The following is a 21,481-nucleotide window of genomic DNA, read 5'->3' on the forward strand; positions in this document are numbered from 1 at the left end:
TCTTTTACAGTTTGCAGTGATGATTTGGATTGCTGTTTTGTACAGCATATAGTTCTTGTAAGTAGTATTCAGATAATTGTTTTCCAAAAACATATCGAAATATTTCTGTAGAAATAAGAGAATATATAAAATTTGACTGCCAAAGTATCTACTAAAAATTGTTTATCTAAGTATTAAATATATTAAGTTATTTTATACCTAGATTGAGAAAGGAATGTACCAATGATAGTAAAGTATTTATTCTATTATTATTTTAAAGGCGCCTGAATATTTTATGCAATTCAGATTTAGCCCAGTTAATAACTGAAGGGGAATTCTACACAAAAATTCTTAAATTGAGTTTTGTCCAATTTTGCTTTGCAAGGTCACTCAAAAGTTGAGTGTACTGCATGGGGATGTAAGATAAGGTACATTCTTTATTCACATGTTTGCTGTTGACAAAATAATAGTTAAGGGAGCACTGCCAGTTGCTGTTAGATTTAAAAGAGGGGTGCTCATTTACTTTTCTGCCCTGCTGTTTCAGCTTGTATCTAAAGGTCTCCCAGCTCTTCAGTTCTGTTTCCATGACTAGTTTTGCAATATCTTAGATGCATTGATGGTCAGAAAAGGACTACAGTGTGTCATATATCCTTTTCTGCTTGTGTGTTGGTTGGAAAGTATTTTTTCTAACTGCTATATTTTTATAGTCCTCTGTTGATGTTAGTTTTGCTATTGGGATGGGATTTAGCCAACCAATATATTAATGGAGACAGAAGTTCTTTTGTAGAACTCCTATTCCAAGCACTGGAATAAGCAGTCAGAAAAGCGAAACCAGGAGACACAAGTATAACAAGCAGCTGCCTTAGTACAAATGACTTGATGATATTAAACACTACCTTGTCACCTTTTTTATATTAATTTAAGCAGATGATTTGGTGGTAACAACAATTCAAATGCCCTGAATGCTGAAAGAGGTTGAACCCCCACTGTGCATATCTGCATTCTGGTGGGATGAATTTATGACTTGAGCTAGTTCTGGTGGTTTTTGTCTTCTTTCAACATCAATTTTTACACACATGTACAGTACAAAATATCAACCAATTTAGCAGCTCTCTTTTTAAAAAAAATATGATCGAGCCTTAAATCTTCATCCACTGATTTCTGCAAATCAAAGAAAAGCACAACATGGAGGCCAATGGATTGACCAAAAGACTTGCATGCCTTAGTTGTTCTGTTGTAATAATTAATGGCTAATACCCCCCTAATTACTAATCTTGACATTTTTGATCTTGATTCTGGTCTTGTTTTCATTACTATTTTTAGCTGCCTTGTTGTTATTGTATCCCAGAGCTCTGTCCTGTTTGGAGCTTTCTAGGGGTGTCATATTCCCACCATGTGCACTCTTACCTGAAGCAAAATCTTCAGGTCTGCAGACCTGTCTACTAATGCGCCTAACTCAGTGATTAGAGCCTCAAAATACATGTTCTGAGATCTGAGGGAAGGAGGAGTCTGTCTACAGTGACTGCCTTGGTGTTCTTGTTTGCACCAAGAGTTAAAAATAGCAGTTGAAGCAGTTGACACTGAGTTAGAAAAGCAACAAATAGCTCTGGACAGGGAGGCAGGTTTTTCTTTCTCCCTTTGCTTCTGCTGAGAGGTTCTGATCCTGCCAAGAGCTCTGCCAGTATGGGGACATATCAGAACATTTCTGCCTGCGTTTAGAGTCTTGCTATGCAGATAGTTCTGCAGCTGAAAAAGGCCTTTATTAATGCTTTTTCAATCTAGAAGCATTTATCTATTCAATCTCTAAGACAGAGTTTGTGGGCTGTGCAATGATGACTAACAGTTGTCCCACCTAACTCATAGCAGCAATCTGACACTTTTGATCCAGTGCTGTAGTCGTGTGCTGCAACTGAAATAATCCAGGCTCATGCCTTGCCTGATCCTAAGAGGCATGCAAGAATTGCCTTCTAGTGCCATATATGTTGTACTATGAGAAACCAAGTTTGTTTTTGTTTTTTGTTTTTGATTTTTCCTAAATTAGCCATGTTTTTTTTTTGTAACAGAACAATTGGGTAAAAGAGCTTTACAGAGGAAGGCATGCACTTTGTCAAGCTACAAGGCAGGGAAAGGTTCCTGTTTTGTGGTTCTGATAGCAGACATCCCAGTCACAAATGTGGATGATCTTAATACCGATCTTAGTCCTTGGATGTTCTTGTTTACAGAAACATTTATTTTATGTAGTACTTTCATCAAGGCTTTCTGCACTTCCTTGTGCTCTTTTTTTTACAGTTTGTCTTTAGGGAAATAGGGAAAAAGGCTGTAAAAAGAAAGTCCACAGTGAGATATAAGTCCATTCTTCTTGCACAGCACTCACCTCATGAGCTGCTCCTTTATCCTTCCCTACTATCAACTTTCGACCTTAAGTGTCTAGGTCTGCAGGTGTACATAGAGTGGGAATAGGGCAGTGCCTGTTTACACAGTTTTGTCTGCTTTGAGCACATGTTTGGGGGCAAACCCCCCAAAATAAATAACTTTGAGGGCCTGTGTGTCCATGATGCCCCAGATCCATCTGTGGACTTTCAGATCTTTCTAAGGAATCAGTAACTGGTAGCACTTGGGTGTGCAAAGACTAGTTCCTCACCAAGACAAGGCTTCCTGCTGGCCAGGTAAACATTACAGCCTTAGTGTTTGCTGTAAATCTGTACTGTGAACTTCCATGTGCATAATAAAATACTACATAATAAAATCCTCAGCTCGGGTCAAGGAATCAAATTCCCAGCCTATAGATTTCAAACAGTTAATGCAAATGGGCTTTTAAAAAAACCTTTTTAAGAAGTGCCTTGATACCTACTTCTGTGATAACTGTTAATTCAGGTGGCACTAGAACTGGAAAACCTGGACTGAGCTGTGAATGGGTGATGCTGCCTTGTACCTTAGACCAGTGTGTGCAAGGCACAATCGGACCCAGGGTGCATTTGGAAGACCAAACAATCTGCGCTTGACAAACCTTTGGGGATAAGATTGCTTCAGGTGTTACTGTGCAGTGGAAAGTTAAGTGAGAAAACTCACAAGTAGCCTGATGCTTTTGTAAATAAATGATTAGTTTTACATTTAAGCTGTAAACAGTTAACTTTCTCTCCCTGTACCTGAAAGTTCAGGTGTCTGCTGAGGCAGTTCACTGCACAGTGTCTATCCTGCCTTGTACCATAATTATTCATTGAATTTGTTTCCAGACGTAAGCAGTGCAGCACTTCTGTCTCCTAGTGGTTCTGGTGTGTGTGAAGTGAGGAAGCTTACAAAGACAGCAAGACCAGAAAACATGCTCTGTGCTAAATTTCCTCTATTTAAATTTGAACTAATGCTGTCTTTAATAGACTCTTGGAGGAACAGACAGTGTTCACAGGAGTCCTGCTGGGAAGGTGAAAATTTTATTGGCTGTTTTCTACTTTTTCAAATTTGCCATCTTGAAGATTATTTGGGGCTTCACTGCTGCACTGTCGTCTGAGACTGGAACAGTTTTGCTTTTCCTCGTGAGGGCAACCAAAAGCCTCAGGTCATGACTGTTTAATGTTTGGGGTAAAATAAGTGGGACAGACTCAGAGAGCAAGTGTCTGAATCCAAGTAACTGGACTAACAAATGAGATGACGAAACTTTACTGGGGATGTGTGGAAAGCAGATGAGTATGCTTGTTTGCTGTTTGCCACATAGTTCCTCAGAGTGTGCAGGCAGCCCTTGCAGCTGGATGCCAAGTATGGAACTCTGCTGCAATCGCACATCGAAGGTATTGCATGTTTGTCCTACTCTCAGCTTTCTCCTTTGAGCATTTCCATGAGGTTCAAACACCTTGTACGTGCCCAGCTAATGTGGTAAATCCTGGCTGGGTTGGGCTGCTTTCCTCTGAAATGCAGAATTGTCTTGCTAACGTATGCATAGGCCAGAGAGAGGGTTTCCTCCCTTGCAGAATCATAAACACTGCATGTCTATTTATTTATTTATTTAGTGTTTTAGCACCTTTTTACAAGTCTTTAAGCGCTTTGAGATTATAAATTATGCATGTGTAATTGCTTTGTCAGCTACTGCTGCAGCCATTTCTGGACTAGAACATTGCTATTAATGAAGCAACCATTGCACTTGTGAAAAAGCAGTTTTTTAACAGTTCTTTGGCTTTGAGTGATGGCATCAGGAAAATTTGGGTACTTAAGATAGTGCTGCTTGAACTTAGTCTAGAAGCCAAACAGTATGTGGACATCTTTGAACAAATCAGCAACAAAGTAATCCACTGAGTGGTTTTAAACTGCGCTGTAAAGATTCTATGAACTGCTAGGTTTTTCTCCTAAGCTGAAGAAACTGAATACCACAAGACAGTACTTTTGCGGCTAGATGAGTTGAGATTATCCACAGCTAAAATTTTGCTCTCATTTTCCTTCCGCCCTTTAGAAGCAATGTCTTTTGCTTGGAGGCTGTATTCTCCTCATTTTACTTGCCTTTTTCTCCTTGGATTTGTTCTTTAAAGGCAGTGTAAACCTCCTTCATTCCCAGACAGCCTGCTGTCTGTCAAATGGGATGTCTTTGGTGCTAGAAACTAGCAAAAACCTCTTTGCCAAGTCTTAATGATCTTTTCCTTTTCATGGGAGGACAACCTCCAGCATTGAAGCAGAGTCAAGGAACATAGTTTTTTACATGTATCGGTTTCTTTGTTTTCTGAAGTGGCCTACGAGTTCCTGTGGGAGGGAAACACATAATGAACACCATGACATTTTACTTGTGTTTTCAGTTTTGTAAACAGTGGTTAGAATTCAGTGTTTCGCATGACTGTACAAGTGAATGCTGGGAGTCAAGTGCTTAGAAAGCTTTAGCTTTTTTAACTTGGAACAGGACACGTAACTTGGGAACTGGCATGTCTCTGCATTTTCTGCATCCTTATGGCAGAGTGCCCAAGTGCCCCAGGATGGGAATGTAGACACACTGTACAGAGTTTGAAGCAGCAGCTTTGAGAGACTGGCATAATGACTACTTTCTAATGCCCAAGGAAATTCTGTGGGTTTCAAGTAGGCCTCAAACCCCATTTGTTCAGGGGTTTTTATCAAATCCGGACTTGATTCTTTCCACACCTGTTCAATAGTGTTGTTTTTAAAAAAATTAGAATTTATTTCGGATATAAGCCACGCTGGTTTCCCCGCTGCCTGCCAGTCTATGATAGTTCCCAGCATGCAATGTACAGACATTTTTGCACACTTGTTCAGAGCCACATTCAGCAGCTTTGAAACCACTCCAGCAGCCTAAAGCTTCCAGGGCTTTTGCTCACCAGAGCTGCAGGGTGCAGTACTGCAGCCATGCTTTTGCCAAAGAAGCCTCAACATAAAGCCAAGAAGAAATTCGTGTGAAGCCAAGAATTTTTGAAAACTATGGGGAAATAATGGATCATTGGACATACCATAGATTTAGATTTCCTCTTACCAATACAAGTCCAGGTGCTTAGGTGTCCTTTGGACATCCATGCAGACTTAAAGTGCAGAGAATTAACTTCCAGATAAAATCATTCCACTTGTAATATACAAGCTGAGAAAATATTTACTAGGAACATATGGGTTCAGTGTCTGCATTTTGTTCACCACTGATGTGTGGTGTTGTCTCATATATGCCATGGTCAAAACTGGATGCAAAATAGTCAAAATATAAACACATTTTTTTAATGGTGAGGGGATTTTAATTAGTCTTTTTGAAGTTTCTTAATATCTCAAGGGAACTTTTTGGTGTGTATGTGTGGTTTTATTTTATTAAGCTGTAGCCCAGTGAAGTGGAAGTTTGCTAGTCTGTTTAACTTTTTTGCAAGTGTTGTGGTCTTTAGTAAATGTAAGAGTTTGACTTTTAAGGATTGGTTAAGATTCCAGAATTGTAAGATCTTACTTGTAAAATAGTCAACAGCTTTGCCTTTTTAGCATGTTAATGGTTTTTATGGAAACTTCCTTTTGTATACTGAGTGAATGTACTGTTATAGATTTAATGTTTAATGGACCAATAAAATTTTTCTTACATTTGAAACTGTTGTGATATGTTAAAGTTGCAAAGTCAGCTCATTCTAGAAGAAACTTAAAAATAATCTAAATATATGAGCTATGTAGTTACTGAGCCAGTAAAAGTAAATTGGTTGATCTTTTTTTTTTTCCCACTGAATTTCAGTGTTGTTTAACAAAAAAATGCCTCTCTCTGGAATATTAGAGTCCTTTAATGTCCATGTGGTTTTTGTATTTCTCTGGTATGTGATACTGGATGATGGCAGATTGCACAGATTTGTCTGTGGCATCTGTTCTCTACAGTCCAGCTCCTGAGAGGTGTAAGATACCCTGGCAGTGTAAACAAAGCATCTTCAAGACTGATGTAGTGCTGAAACTGTGCAGCTGTTTGAGGTGCAGATCTTTGATTTTTTTCTTTTTTTTCCCTCACTGCCCAGATGGTGGCGTGGGCAGCTGTTCAATTTGACATGCTGAGTTCCACACCAGGGAAAGTGCTTTGTCTTGACGGGTTCCTCGCCTCTCAATCCATGTCTTGTTTCAGCATGTACCAGCTGCAGGCTGCCTCCTGGTACTGGTGGCACCCGTGCTGAAGAGCTGACCGACCCACACCAGGACACACTTCCCTGTGGTTTAGGGAAATTCCTGACTAAGCTTCCAATGGTGGCTGCTATTTCCCGTGCAGCTCCCGGTGTGTAACATCTCTGGTGCTTGGAGCAAGGCAGAGCCAGGTTTCTGAGTGGTGCCCTGGGACTGAAGTGCCTGTGCTCCACCTCCCACCAGCCTGCCCACCGCTGCCCTCACCCAACACTGCAGCAGCCCGGCAGGATGTTCCCTCCTCGATTTCCAACCGGATGGTCTTCAGGGAACAGAAGCACCTGAAGTGCATTTGCCATGGTGTTAACAGCACAGGAAAGAGTTAACCTTTGTTGAGAGGGTGAATCCTAGTGGAGAAGCTGCAGGAGTATGAACTCCAAAGTAGTTACAGCTGCTGCTCCAGCTGAGTGCAGCCCTGCTGTGCAGGGGCTGGGGTCAAGAGCAAGCTACATGTTCAGTTTTAAAGATGTGGGGATTGCAGCATCTTTACTTGCCAGAGGCCACACATGGAGCTATGTCTGTGTTGCACAATAGTCCAGAAAGGGGTTGTGGTACTAAAGAAGCTTGTTTAAGCACTTTTAAACAGGGACTGCACAATCTCTGATGAGAATGTGAGAGGCAGAAGGTTTCCCAAGCCCAGAGTGTGATCTTCTTGGAATAAATGTTTACTGCAGCTGGCTTCACTCTTGAGCTTATAGGCTGCCCAGCAATTGGTATATCAATAGAACAGACACAGTAAGCTCCAGCATCCCATCATAAAGTCCCAACAGCACCTTTCTGAAATGGGAATTCTGGCTGTCTGACTTGTAGCTTTTGTCTGTGGCTGTCAGCACTGCAAGCCAATAGGTTTTCTGTCAGGGGTGATTAGAGGCTCACAGCTTCACACAGTTACCTTTGGCAACAGCATGGGAGCCAGAGCCTGCGTCTCACCTTCCAGCCTCCGGTGGCCATGGACTGGAGAAAGCCTGGAAGCAGGCAAGCAGGCAAGCTCCATGGTGGTAAGCCAACTGATAAGGCAAAGGGCCAGTCTGCTCCCTCCAGCGACTGTAGTAGAGGAGAGGCTCTGTCTGCAGACAGAGGGGCTGAGCAGAGCTTTGGAGCCTGGCAAGGCTTTGAAGGCCAAATGCTATAATGTTCTCTGATGGATCTGGTGTGTGCTGCCCATGCTGCATACAGGTCAGGGGGGCCAGGCTGTTGCATCTGCTGTGAGGAGACCACTTGTGCACAATGTGAGCAGTGCATGCCCCACGAGTTGTGCAGTGGTGGTATGGGTGAGTGTAGTGCCTGCCTTCTGCCCAGGCTGTGTCCAGACCATTCGGAGAGGGTTTCTGCCTGGAGAAGGGGCTGCTTCTGGTGAAATGCAAATGTATCATGGGAAGATGTAAATTTGTTTTACAGTGTGTACAGTGTGTGTGCTCTTTCATAAATGAACAATACTGCAGTTACAGCCCATGCTCAGCTAGTAAAAGACATTTTTTGTCATCTATTATGCATCATTTGACAATGCCCTCTGTGTTGCTCCAAAGTAAATATCCTTTCAGTCCTCAGACATCTGGTGAGTGGTTTGGTTTAGTTATGCCAACGGAAAGAAGGACTGAAATTGGAGGACCTTTCATCATGAAGCATTGAACCAAAAGAATGCTTCTGCATCGTGCTTTTTGTAGTGAGACTCTGGGATCCTTGTGGGACAGCTCTAGATCCACCCTGCTTCCAGAAACTTTGGCAATGATGGAAGAGCCCATGGGAAAATTCTGCCAGTAGTCAAAGCCTCCAATAGCTTGCAAGCCTCTGATATACTGTAAAATATCCTTAAGGGTATTTCTATTGTACTGAGAACAAGAAATTTTTTTGTTGTTTGACGGTCTCACCTGATAATTTAACTTAGAATTCTCCCTGTATCCTTGTGCTGGAAAAGAGCTAGGACTAGTAATTTTCCCAGGGTTACTTTTGATTTTAAAACTCTCACCGTACTCACTCCCTATGTATTTCTTCTTTCCCTCTTCCTCCAGGCTGAAGTACCATTCTGACTGTCCTTTTAAAAGTCATTATCATACAGTTATTTTAGAAGTATACAGTTATTTTTAAAGTAACTATCCTTTCTATTCAACAGTCCTTGGAGCTTGTCCTTCCTTCCTAGCTCCATTTTGGAAGAGAATGTAGTAAAAATGCACACTGTGTTAACACCTTTCTGCACTTCAGCTTAGATTATGATACTGTTTCTTTTGGCTTTCTTTTTCCAGTCTTTCCTAACGGTTACTAATGCTTAATGCAATGTTTTGGGAGTTTTAGTTTGGTGACTTTGCATAATATTGCAGTACCTGCCTAGAGAGCTCAGGTCTGGTGACAGGTCAAAGCCTGGATATGTGTATGTGAAATTTAGAATTGTTTTGTCTGTGTGATTCTGCATTTATTATCGCTCTACTATTTTTTGTTTGTTTTAGTCACATGCAAGTAATAAGATGTGACTACAATGCTCTGCTGTCAGCTTTTTTGCTTTTCCGGGATGTGATATCCACAATTTTTGGGAGTGGGAAGTCTAATGCTTTGCTTAAGAGGAGGTCTGCCACAGGTAACAGTCTTCAAAGGCCTGAAAATGTCCTACAGGTGATACAACCTATTCCTAGGAGGACTGGAAAGGTACTACTTGGCTCAGCCAAACAGTTCCGAACCATTTCATTACCATTTGCAATCTCTTGTTTATAACACATTCAAGGTAGAAAAAATTTAACTTTTTCCCTCACCCTGTTTAATACTGAATCCAAAAGGGCAATAGAGTCAAACTTTTCTTGAGAGTGTTTTAAGCAACTTGTCACTCCATTCACATGCTGCTCTCTAGATTTTAAGGCAAATTTGAAAAGAAGTGAGGCCCAAGTCTATTTTGTCTCCTTTTTATTTTCACTTTTATACAAAAAAAAAGTCTGACATAGTCACATCAATGAGAACAAAGCTGCGGTGTGCACTGACAACAAAAATCATATAAGGATTTAAAATACATTGTTTTACTGTTTGCAATAGCAATGTTGGTTTGCTTTTACTTTTTAAATATCCCCAACACCAAATTGCTGCGCTTGAAACTCTTGGAAGTCCTCTGGGATGGTGTCTGAAAACAAAAAAATATGTAAAAGTTTAATCTCTTCTCACAAAATTAAGGAGCACTTAAATTACTCACTACTCTCTTTTTATGTAACATGTTTCTGTTTTGTTTACACATTAAGAATAAACAGGGAATGTTTTCATTTTCAGATGTATACCACTGAAAAACATGGAGAGGCTAACAAGACAGTGAGTGCTACAGTGCTAGCCCACAAAGGAATACTATCAGTCTTCAAATTACATGTCTCTGAAAACTTTGTGGCTAACACTCTTAAATTTTTATCAATAAACATAGACCAGTGCTTGTCTTGCTCTGCATGCCAGACACATTTGAAGCATCAGCATCTCTGTTTCTCATGTATTCTAATTCAGCTTCCCTGTGATGGTTTCCCAGGCCACAAGAAGAGAGAAAAACATTAACCCCAGGCCTAGTAGCAACTGGCATAAAGACTTGAGACTTGGACAAGGGAGCTGGAGATGGATCAATGTCATAAGCTACAGTTCTATTTGAACCATTATTTACAGTCTGCTGTGGCCAGATCCCAGAACATTTTATCTGGATAGCCACAGAGCAATATAGAGTTAAAGCTGCAGCCAGTAATGGAGCCACAGCAACAAAGCTCAACTGCATGATCTCAACATCATTCTGATTATTTTCACCCTGATGCAGGAGAGGCAGCACTAAACTAAAAAAAAAAGGACATGTATAAACACACACTGTATAGAAAAAGGGGTAAGTTCTTTGCTTTTTGTTGACCACTTTTGAGAGGCCTGAAATTCCTTTCAAGTCTTTTCTGCATGATACAGGAACTTCTCTGATATGAAAACAGAAGACTTCAGAGTCTTTTTGAGTGGATTTCATTGACTTCACAGCTCCTGCAGCAATGCTGCTTGCCTGCTCACTGCCATGTGTGACTCAGTGGCAGCTTTGATACATACTTTCTGGAAACCACAATACTGTGGAAAATACTTACCAAGTAATTTTTATTTGTAAGCACTACTGTCTAGAAGTTGCCTGATCTACTGTGACCTCCAAGAGCTAGTCTAAGTGTACTAACTGTCCAAGTACAAGAGTCCATCAGCATAACAGGCCACAGAGTGGCCATGTCTCCTGCTGTCCTGGACTGAGCTTCTCAGAGCCACAGAAAGCAGACAAGGAAACTATTCCAGTTTGGCTGGTAGATTATTTTCTGAAGGCTGGGTATGGATACTGAGAGGAGAAGCAGTTACCTGAACTGCTGCTGGGACAGAAATACCCTGAAATGACCAGCCTGTGTGTGAGTGATGAAAGTTTTGAGTTATTTTATATAGTGGATGATCAGGGCTAAGGTAAAAGGCTCCTGCTGCAAGCAAAGTGAGCTAGCATACTCCCACAGAATCAGGAGCATTCCTACATGGGAGGAAAGGCAGCTTATGATCTTGTTCCCCCACACACAGGACCAACCATCAAGTACAGAAGGGACACTGATGCCCGATGCCTGAGCACACTGGCTCTCCAGGTGTATTTCACCTTGTATTCAGAGCTCAAGGCATCTACATACACAATGGCGTCAGTGTATTTATTACAGCTTTCACAGTCAGTTGGTTTTATATAACATTCCTAATTCTCTGATGACAGCTATTCTCCTCAGATGGCACATTCTGTGTAGCAGAGTGGAGGAGCAGCTGTGAGGTGTGAGGTGTTCCTGTCAGGCTGGGCTGCAGTGCGCTGCTGGTGTCAGGAGAGGCATTTCATAGCTGTGAATAACTTGTAAAGGAAGGGCAAAGGAAAAACTTCTAAATGGCTTAATCCAACACCTTACTACCAGGTCTTCATTGTCACTTGCTAGTTATTAGCTAAAATGGCATAAGAGGAACATTACCATTGCAGCGATATTTCAGGTTGGACCAAATTATGTTTTCCTGAGAGAAGCAGAAAACTCCAAGCCGTCCGCCACGCATTGTGGTGTCTATAGTTACACCAGAGTCTGCCACTAGGTCAGAGCCTTCATAAAATCTTGCCCTTAATGAAAGCAAATAGAAGCTGTATTAGGTCTTTTCTAAGGCTGCAACATTCCTGAAAGTAATGTTGTTATCCATGGAGACTCTATTCTTGGACATGCTATCCCTCCCATCTAGCCCAGGGGAGAAAAAGTAGTTAAGCTAGCTCCTGTGTAGGCTGGGAACTGGAGCAATACTGCATGCTGGCAAGAGCCAGGGAGGATTCTGTGAGGGGTTTCTACATATGCTAAAAAAGCTTTAGAATTTTTTTTCCTGTAGTCAGTCTAGCTGAGTGCTTTAGCTCTTGAAATTTTCCACAGTCAATAATGATAGGAGAACCAGACTAGATCAGTTGAAGAGGGCTAGATGGATATTGTCATGCATAGTTTGAAGGTTGAAGCTGAACATTTTTTTTAATAATAGGAAAAGTTTCAAACAAACCATTGTGATCTTAAACTTGTCTGTGAGATTTCTTTAAAACATGAGTATGATTAACTCCAGGAACTGTTTTGCTGATTTAGCATCTTCTTTGTTAGAAAACCCATCAGCAAATTCCCAAATAGCCAGGTCCCCAGTGTGTGCTCTGTATTGAGGGCTTGAGTAGGACCACACTGGAGCCAGCTGAGCTGTTTGTTGCAGCAGTTCCCACATCAAGTCCTCAGCCTATGGGACACTGGATAAATGACCTAGAGGACAATGAGCCTGGAGGGCCTTGTTGTGGATGAGGATACTGCTGATACATTTCTGCATACAAGAAAAGAGCAAATGGTGAAAGGAATGGAAGTTCCTATGTGTTTTCATAAAATAGGAAAAAAAAATCCAAATCCCGTTATGTTTCTGATTTTATTTACTGATTTGCTGAGGCAGTTCAGAAGTATCTGTACAATGAATAGAACTTGTTGTCTTGCAAATTTCCATGGGAGAGGCTGGCTCAAGTGACTTTTTCCTAGGCTCCCCCAAAGCCTCAGAAAACCTTTGCTAGACATACAGTGGTCTGTGGCTTCTGGCCTAACCAGACCACAGTGACAGTGGACAGAGCTGATAGAGGTTTTAGGCCTGGCTGCCTTTAGTTTTAAAGGATTCTGTGACACAGACTGTACTACCTTTCCCAGCTACAGGGAGCATTACTTCGGCTGGTTGGAGAGACTGCAGCCATAGAAGATGTTTGCTCATGCAGCAACTTCATTAACTTCTTGGTCTAAATGGTATGTTGCCACCCAAGATCTATTCACTACTGCCCTGCAGCTAGGGCGCAACAATTGACAGTATAAAGTTCTTAATCCATTTTAGTGTAAAAGTCAATCATGCTCACTCCAATTACCACTGAAGGTGATGCTGTGCACTAGAGAAGTGGAATAATTACAGCATCAAGTTACTACATCTCAACTGCAAGGTGGTGATTTTCTTGAAGAAAAGCTGACTTACACATATTTCTGTTTTATTATAAGGTTGAAAGACCTGAGATGATCATGCCAGGGCAGTTAGTTTTTGCATTTTAACATCAACCTTGATCTACAAGTATAATTACTGCCGATTTCTCTGCTGAATGTTGCAGGGTAAAATGTTTCATCCTGAATGATTTTTTTATATTATTAACTTTTTTCCCCAACTGCACCCCCCTCCACCCCCCGCAAAAAAGAGAATATATAACATGCTTTACAAATTTTTGACAAACTTTCTGACTCCATTCTGTGTACAGTAATTTCACGACCATAAGGCGCACCGGACTATAAGGCGCACCCCCCGGGAGTCTGCAAAATTCACAACTTTGTAGATCATATAAGGCGCACCGGACTATAAGGCACACTTTTTTTTGCAGCGAGGCTCCGCCCCCAGCTCCCCCTGTGCAGTTGCTGGCCGAGGCCCCGCCTCAACCTGGCAGCCATTGGCCCCTGGGACTGCCTGGACCCGGGAGGCGTGGTGCCACGGGGCCCCGGGCCCGCCTCCAGCCGGCTGCCGTGGCACTGCCGGCTCCCCCCACGGCTCACACTTCCGGGGTGGCAAATGTTACAACTTTGTAGATCATATAAGGCGCACTGGACTATAAGGCGCACTTCTGCGTTCGGGGAAAAATTTTAGTCAAAAGGGTGTGCCTTATAGTCGTGAAATTACTGTAATCTTGAATCTATCACATGGGGATAATTGCTTGTTAGTTGAAATCAAAACTTTTCAGTGGACAACTTTTATTCTATTATCCTAGAATACACAAATGAACTATCCCAATTCCAACAAAAATATTATAAAATATCAAAATTAAGAAAATTTGAAATATATTGCTTTTCATATCAGTGGCCAGCAGTAGCTTGGAGAACAAGGAATTAAAGCCAGAAAGAGCTCATCAGGGTAAGGCACAATTAAGAGACAGATGGTCCATACAAAGAGGTTTAACTTGGAATTGTCCAGGAAAAAAGCTGCAGGCTGAATTCCGAAAGTCTATTTTGTTATAAGGTTTCATCAGTACAAAGCCCAGACGTAATACAAATTCTCAAGTTATCATCTGAATCAGGTGTTGAGGAGCTACAGTTTAGGCAGACGTGTATCTGTACTCACCTTATCTATCCTTTCCTCTCTTACCTGATATAACCAATCTGAGGTCTGTGCTGCAAGAACCAGCGATAGGAGACTTTGTCTTTCCATCCTACATTTCGGGGGTCCTTCCACAGCAGCCTGACCTGATCATTGGTGTCCCCTGTGTGCCAGAGGGAGTTGCGGAGGTGCTCGCCAGGACCTGTCTTGGATTTCACAGCCTGCAAAAATACAATTTTCCAACACTGACTATAGAGACAAGTCACTTTCAGGAGCCAAGCTTTTTGTGGTTTTTTTGTTTGGTTTTTTTTTTAGCGAGGAGCAGGTCTGCAGAAGCATTCCCTCTTCTGCTAACAGGCCCCTAACTTCGTTCTACAGCCACAGCCACTGCCTACATGGGCAAAGTGACCAGCTGGGTGCCTGGACAAAGGAAAAGGAGGCAATCTGACAGTCAGGGTCAGAGCACAATCACTGCAGAGACTAAATGCTCCGGCTGATCAGAAAAGTGAGATGAAGTTCCTTAGGGCTGTGTGGCAGTTGCCCGACTTATTTTGACAGCAGTTGCTAATAGGGAACAGAGTTGGGCAGTACAGCTGACATGCAGTGCAGTGGCTTGGCTTACGCATCTCATGATGACCTAGCCCATGGCCAGCACATGGCAAGATGGCATAGCCAAGCTGCAGAGAGCACTGCGTCCTCAGCTAGGAGCCACCACTGATACCTTTAGCTGAATGCCGGGCTCTGCAACAGCTCGGAAGGGAGTCGCTTGCCAGTATGTCTGTTCTGTCTGTTTCCACATTACCACATAAAAGCTAGAGCTGTCTTGATAACCAAAAATGAAGCCAGCATAGTCGTCATCTGTCACTGTGTTCACATGAAAAGTGCCCTCAAAGTCAACGCCGTTAAAAGCCGTGTAACCTAAGGGTAAACACAAGTTAAAAACAATTCTGCAGAACACATGTTCATATTCTGGGCATTTTCTGCCACACAACTTGAATCTCAGAAGAGGCTACATACCAACAGCAAGGCCAGGATCACTGTTCATAGTCTGCACAATTTCCATCCCCTGTAAGGGTAAATTCAGGGTGGTTAGTATGTGTGGCAAGCTGGATTGCCTAAGTCTGACAGCCTTTCCTGGTCTTCCTCTAGCATCGCCTTCATCCCTCTCTTCTGTTTGCTCACAACATATCTGTGACGCTTGTAGCTCTGAACTAAAATCAGTGGGAACAATAATCAAATAGTAATGTTTCAGCTGCTAGCATAGCCTGAGTTGGGAACGATTTGTCAGTTTTCCTAGTGCAGAATTAGTCATACCATTATTTTGATACTTTCTTTCCCTACCACAATCTTCTGGAAATCTGCATCTTGCCAAAACTGGGGTGCAGGGGAAGAGGACTGTGAGAGGAAGAGAGCTTTTCCTAGGCTTAGCTCATACAGTTGGATCAGAGTTCAGGATTAAACTGACTGCCAGGAGTGGGTTAAGGAAGATGTATACATTCCAGCTGGCTTGGCAGAGACTTTGCAATGGGAAAAAACTGCATATGCCCTGTGACTCATAACACATTAGCCTCCTGAAGGCTAGAATTTGTTAGTGTAAATAAATTACTGGACTCCATCTAGGAGTACTGAAGTGCTGCATCCCTCTGGGGTACCAGCAGTAGGGTACCAGCACAGGAAGGACATGGACCTGCTGGAGTGAGTCCAGAGGAGGCCACCAAGATGATGAGAGCGATAGAGCACCTCTCCTATGAATTGGCTGACAGAACCAGATTTTTTCAGCCTGGAAAAGAGAAGGCTTTGGGGTGACCTAATTGTGGCCTTCCAGTACTTAAAGGGAGCCTACCAGAAACATGAAGAGGGATATTTTACCAAGAGCATGCAGTTTCAGGACAAGGGGCAATGGATTCAAAGTAAGAGCAAGTAGGTTTAGATTAGGTATGAGGAAAAAAAATTATACTATGAGGGTTGTGAGACACTGGAGCAAGTTGCTCAGTGATGCCCCAAACCTGGAAGTGTTCAAGGCTGGAGCTCTCAGAAAACTGGTCAGTGATGCGCGTCCCCGCTCATGGAAGGGTGGGATTGGAATGAGATGAATTTTGAGGTCTTTTCCAACCCAAACCATTCTATGATTCTATGAAATGCTCTATTATTTAGCAGACTTTTAACTTATTGGAAGGACTAATGAAACTTGTTTGCTGCAGAAATATTTCAACAGGATAACACATGTGTGCCTTCTGGCAGCAGTGTAATCCACCCAGAATAAATTACCCAGCATGTAGCTGTTTTAGATTATTAAGAGTATCAATTCTGATAGCTTTAAGCCTATCAAAAGGAAAATTCCTTAATTATTACTCCTGGAAGTAGTCTACTAACCAACAACTTCCACTTTTCATGTCTGTCAGAGGTCCAGCAATTACAGAGTCAATTTTATTGTGGTTTTCAAATTATCTTTCTCAGACAGGTAAGAAATACCAAGTGTATTTTTACCTGGTTCAGAACCACCCAGTTGGGATCAATCTGCGCATCTCCCTCTGGGTCCAACACCACTGTCTGATAGGCCCTGAAGTCTGTCAAGGTGATCTCTGCATTCTCAGGGCACACATCAATCCGATCAATCACTGTATCCTGGTCAAAGTCAGACTCACAGACATCACCAACTCCATCACCTGAATGCATCAGAGAAGTGAGAGGAGATTTATGGTGCAGCAAGTAGGCCCAGCCATGGGATTAAGGTGTCCAAGAAGCAGGCAGAGCATCAGCCCTGCTGGCTGTAGTGCCTGAGAAAGTGCCTCTGGTTTTGGTCAAAGGGCCCTGAGTGCTGTTGCTGTTCCCAGGATGGTAATGACTGTGCTGCATCCTGGTGCGCACGGTCTGGAGATAAATGCAGTGCCAAGAATTAAAATGGCTTCTGAAGGCCCATCTTACCATTTTCATCTTCCTGCCCTGGGTTGGGGACCAGCCTGCAGTTGTCAGGGCCCGGAGGCAAGAGATCAGGAATGCCATCATTGTCATCATCATCATCACACTCGTCACCCAGCCCATCCTTATCTGTGTCCAGCTGGGAGCTGTTAATAACGGTAGGGCAATTGTCTGTGCTGTCCTGGTGCCCATCACCATCACTGCAAAAAAGAAATGGTATGCCACCATCAGCTCCTTCCTCGGCACAGCCAACAGTATGGACACCTGAGGGCGAAACACACCAGTGGCAGCTCTAGAGCTGGAAGCAGACCAGTGGGCAGCACAACGTGTTTTTGCTCAGGTGGCTGGACTGCAAAGGAGAGCAGGAACAAAGAGGCAAATAAGGTAAGGTGTCAGGAAAGCAAAGAACAAGCCAGGAGCTATAAAAATACTCAGGGAAAATAAAAATAAGCCCTACATGGTGTGGAAAACATACTGGAGCCCGAGACCCTAGTCAATGTCCACTCCTAAAGGCTGTGTAAAGCACATCCAACAAGTGCAGCATTACCAGTCAAGAGGCACTCAGGAGACAGCAAAAGGTGGACACCTGGTGTCCCTTGTCTTATGTACACATGTGCATATGTGTCTTGATGCTCATGAACATCCAGGTGTGAGTGGGAATTAAACTTTGAGAGACTGTACATAAGCAACTGAAATCAGACTTATTTAAAAACAAACACTGTTCTCACCCTCCTGCATAGCAACTTTTCATGGTGGGCTTGGCACTGTTAGGTTAGTGGTCTTGAAGGTATTTTCCAAACTGAACAATTGCCATCCTGCAGAGGGGACATGCAGTAAGAAATGGAGGAGAAAGGCTGTAGCTCCCTCTGGGCCATGGCTGCACCAGCTGGCTACAGTGAAGGGCCACCAGGCTCTTGTTTCTACAGGGACACAGACTACAGAACAGGGTTCAAGAAGTTACAGGATGTTCTCCATCCCAACTGTTAAGTGCAGCCCTGAAGAAAAACTGCCTGAAGTGTGGTGTGTTTTGTATGCACACCAAAAACAAACTGCTTTCTAGCAATTAGCGGACACATTTTCCCTCAGTAGCTTCTTATTAGCACAGGTGGAGCAGAAGTGACCTGCAGCCAAATTAAGGTCACGCTATGGCTTATAGGTAGGAATATTCCCAAATACCTCTCCCTGCTTAAGAAATGTGCTTTAATTTTAGGTCAGAGTAATTAATGTTTGCACAATATTGAGATAAAATGCAATAAGCACCATACACATGTATCTACTGCAAGGTTAGGCATGCTTCAAGCAGGAAATGCTTCACACACATTAGTGAAGTTTATGGGGGAAAAAAAAAGTTCTTTTTTTAAAGCAGGAAAAAGAATAAAGACATATCAACTTAGGAGTAAAATGCTGATGGCCTTGGCAGCTATTAGCCCAAGATTGGGAATGGTCCCTGCAGAGACATGGAAGCAGGCTCCCTGCAGGTCCCTTTGCAGAGAGCAGCACCCACCAATACCTCTGGGATGAAACCCTGCAGCTGCTTGTGGCTGATGAAATGCTGTGATAGCACAGGATTTATCTCTTCCCTAGCCTCTTGCTGTAAGTGAGGTAGACATGGGAGGTGCACCTAACCTTAAGCTTGTTAGGCAGAAGCTGCTTCCAGACAAGTGATGCCATTTGTTATGGGATGGGCTCCTGTGAATGCCCAAGGCATATGAAAGCCATAGATGGAGTATACTTGCCAGTCTTGCTGTGCTAAAGTGAAGTGGTTGCTCTGTAAATGTCTTACACTTAATTAACAGAATTTTGTTTCTGCAACACTAGGTTCTTAAAGAAAAACCTAGAGCCCTTAACTGTGAAATTTCTACTTAGTGAATGGAGAAATAAGAGGAATGAAAAATAAAGAAAAAAAGGAAAGACATTTTCTCACTAAGAAGCTCTGAGCAGTGCTCTGGGTTTTACAGCCTATAAGCGTGAAGGCTCTGTAAGTGTACTACCACAAGGAAGTGAATAAACAAGGCTAATAAATCTGAACAATGTTTTTGAAATAACATCTTGCTGGAATTAAATCCAGGCTAGCCTGAGGAATTACAGCTCTCCAGGAATCAGCAGCATGCTTCAGCTCAGGACTAGCCTCTCTCACAGCATACCTGTCCTGATTGGTATCACAGGAATCTCCAACCAGGTCATTGTCAACATCAGACTGCAAAAGAGAACACAGAAAGTTCCAGTACCGGCTGTCAAGAGCATCTATTTAAATTGCAGGATTAAATCAAAACACAACCAAATCAAATACAACTAAAATAAGAGCATGAAAAGACACCTGTTTTACAGAATATATCTTCTCTCTTGCATCATCCATCTAACCAAGAATTCAGTTTTATATAAAAAAAATCCAGTGAATAAACATGGTTAAACTTAATTGAAGATTCAAGCAAGATTCCTCTAAGTATTCCTCATTTCTCACCAAGGTTTATTTCTTTAAGCATCTTTAAAAATCTATGTTTCTCTATAGTTTCCAACACTTTTCATTAGTCACAGGGGGTGAATCAGAATTCCAACATATGAAAAGTTAAAATGACTTCTCTCCTAGGACCACTGAATGTTTTGATAAATAAGGAGACCAGGATTTTCATCCTAATTAAAGAAATATCAAGTGTAACTAAATCACACCCCTATGTGGAGTCTGGAATTGAACTCTGGGGCACTAGAGCCCATTTTAGAGCATGACAGTAGAAGACACGTGCTGGGCAGAGGTCCTAACAACTGTGAGCTGTACAACTGTGAGTGTACAACTGGTGGCTCCCCTTTCTTACATCAGGAGAGTCAGCAGGTTTGTAAGACTCTCCTGAATACCTGATATATACTACATCATATCATATCATCCAGGGAATATACTTTATTATTAAAATATAAACACTACAACTATATGGGCTGCTTTATTCTCTTGCACACTTTTAGGCCTCAGTAGTCCCTCTCCCTAAACAACAATAATTTTTCCTGCTAACCTGGTTTGGGTTGCTGATTGTAGGGCAGCTGTCACAGGCATCACCAACACCGTCATTATCTGTGTCCTTCTGGTCTTCATTAGGGATCCTCTGACAATTATCCAAAAGATTCTTAACACCTAGAGTAAAGTGGATTGTGTGTTAAAGACAGTTCCTATATTTGTCCATACTGGACAATATAAACATTAAAACATTAAAGACACCATTCCTTTTCAACAACTACTTAATCCTGCAATGAAATTATAAGCCTGCACAGTTAATCTTTCTTATGGGTGCATCACTCATTTAACAGTAGTTAGCAACATCTGGCTAAAGCATATCTGTCCACCACATCACACCCTTTAATTACACACAATTCCATTCCATCCTGTTCCTGTGTCACAATGTACAGAATGGGACATTTCATTTTTTTAAATTACATTTGAAGGGGTGATTTTTTCACATCTTTCAAGCCTCCTACAGCAATGAAAATAATACGTTATGCAGCTCTCAGGTTCCAGTGACCAGCAGCAGCTGGATGCTCCAGAACATTGTACCTTTAAGGGAATGCTGAATGATCAACATCCTTAACTTCTACATGCAATATGGCTTGGTTTCTCTGTTACAGTGTCCACTACTTCCCATGCAGGCTAAGATACATATTAACTAAATTAAAATGACTAAAACCACAAGTTTCATTAAGAAAGACTATGTGTTATAGCTAGTGACATGAAATCTCCTAATGCGCAGCACATTCGGGCAAATTTGAATGACATCAGAAAAGCTGAAAGTGAAAAATCACCAACCATCTCCATCCATGTCATCATCACAAGCATCCCCTTTCCCATCACCATCTGTGTCCCTCTGGTCATTATTCAGAACATTACGGCAGTTGTCACAAGCATCTCCGAAGATATCTTGGTCACTGTTTCTCTGGTTAACATTGGGAACCAAGACACAGTTATCCTGCAAGAGACACAGAATCAGCCATCATTCAGGCCATGAATCTTTAATTTCTACTTTAGTTGATTTATAAAACTCTTGTATTTATTTCTACTTCCAAAAAAACCACAACAAACTAACCCAAAACAACAAAACAGTGTGAGCAGTTTTGACATTTTATGTCAATATTAGCTCTGGATCAGATTTCACTTGTTCCCTCAAAGCTCTATTTTGAACCACATTGTGGGAGCCCTAGTCACAAACAGTACCATAAGGCTTTACTTATAACCTTGATTTCTGATTCTCATTTTGCATGGGTGCATGGTGAGGAACCTGTTTTGGTACCCCAGCTTTCTCATGTGGTCCTTCTCAAAAGCAGCAGTTCAGAGACTGGCAAGGTTTGCAGATGCTCTCAGTGAAAAGCCATTGCCCTCTTTTGGTACAGACTAGCT

The 21,481-nt window shown here is 42.1% G+C and overlaps 1 protein-coding gene across 2 annotated transcripts in view; it reads right to left on the reverse strand.

The window, feature by feature from the left end:
• Window positions 1-9,460: 9,460 nt before the first annotated feature.
• THBS4 (thrombospondin 4) overlaps window positions 9,461-21,481 on the reverse strand; it is a 46,937-nt gene continuing 34,916 nt past the window's right edge. For both annotated transcript variants that reach the window (XM_033085735.1, XM_033085736.2), the window contains exons 13-22: window positions 20,894-21,053; window positions 20,109-20,227; window positions 19,251-19,303; window positions 17,113-17,306; window positions 16,675-16,853; window positions 15,205-15,253; window positions 14,909-15,105; window positions 14,236-14,408; window positions 11,544-11,683; window positions 9,461-9,688 (exon numbers count right to left, since the gene is read on the reverse strand). In XM_033085735.1, the coding sequence (XP_032941626.1) occupies window positions 9,627-9,688; window positions 11,544-11,683; window positions 14,236-14,408; window positions 14,909-15,105; window positions 15,205-15,253; window positions 16,675-16,853; window positions 17,113-17,306; window positions 19,251-19,303; window positions 20,109-20,227; window positions 20,894-21,053 (1,326 nt within the window). In that variant the 3' untranslated portion in view covers window positions 9,461-9,626. The remainder of the gene's footprint in view (window positions 9,689-11,543; window positions 11,684-14,235; window positions 14,409-14,908; window positions 15,106-15,204; window positions 15,254-16,674; window positions 16,854-17,112; window positions 17,307-19,250; window positions 19,304-20,108; window positions 20,228-20,893; window positions 21,054-21,481) is intronic.

This window comes from Catharus ustulatus, chromosome Z, assembly GCF_009819885.2.
Source record: "Catharus ustulatus isolate bCatUst1 chromosome Z, bCatUst1.pri.v2, whole genome shotgun sequence".
Taxonomy (NCBI): Eukaryota; Metazoa; Chordata; class Aves; order Passeriformes; family Turdidae; genus Catharus; species Catharus ustulatus.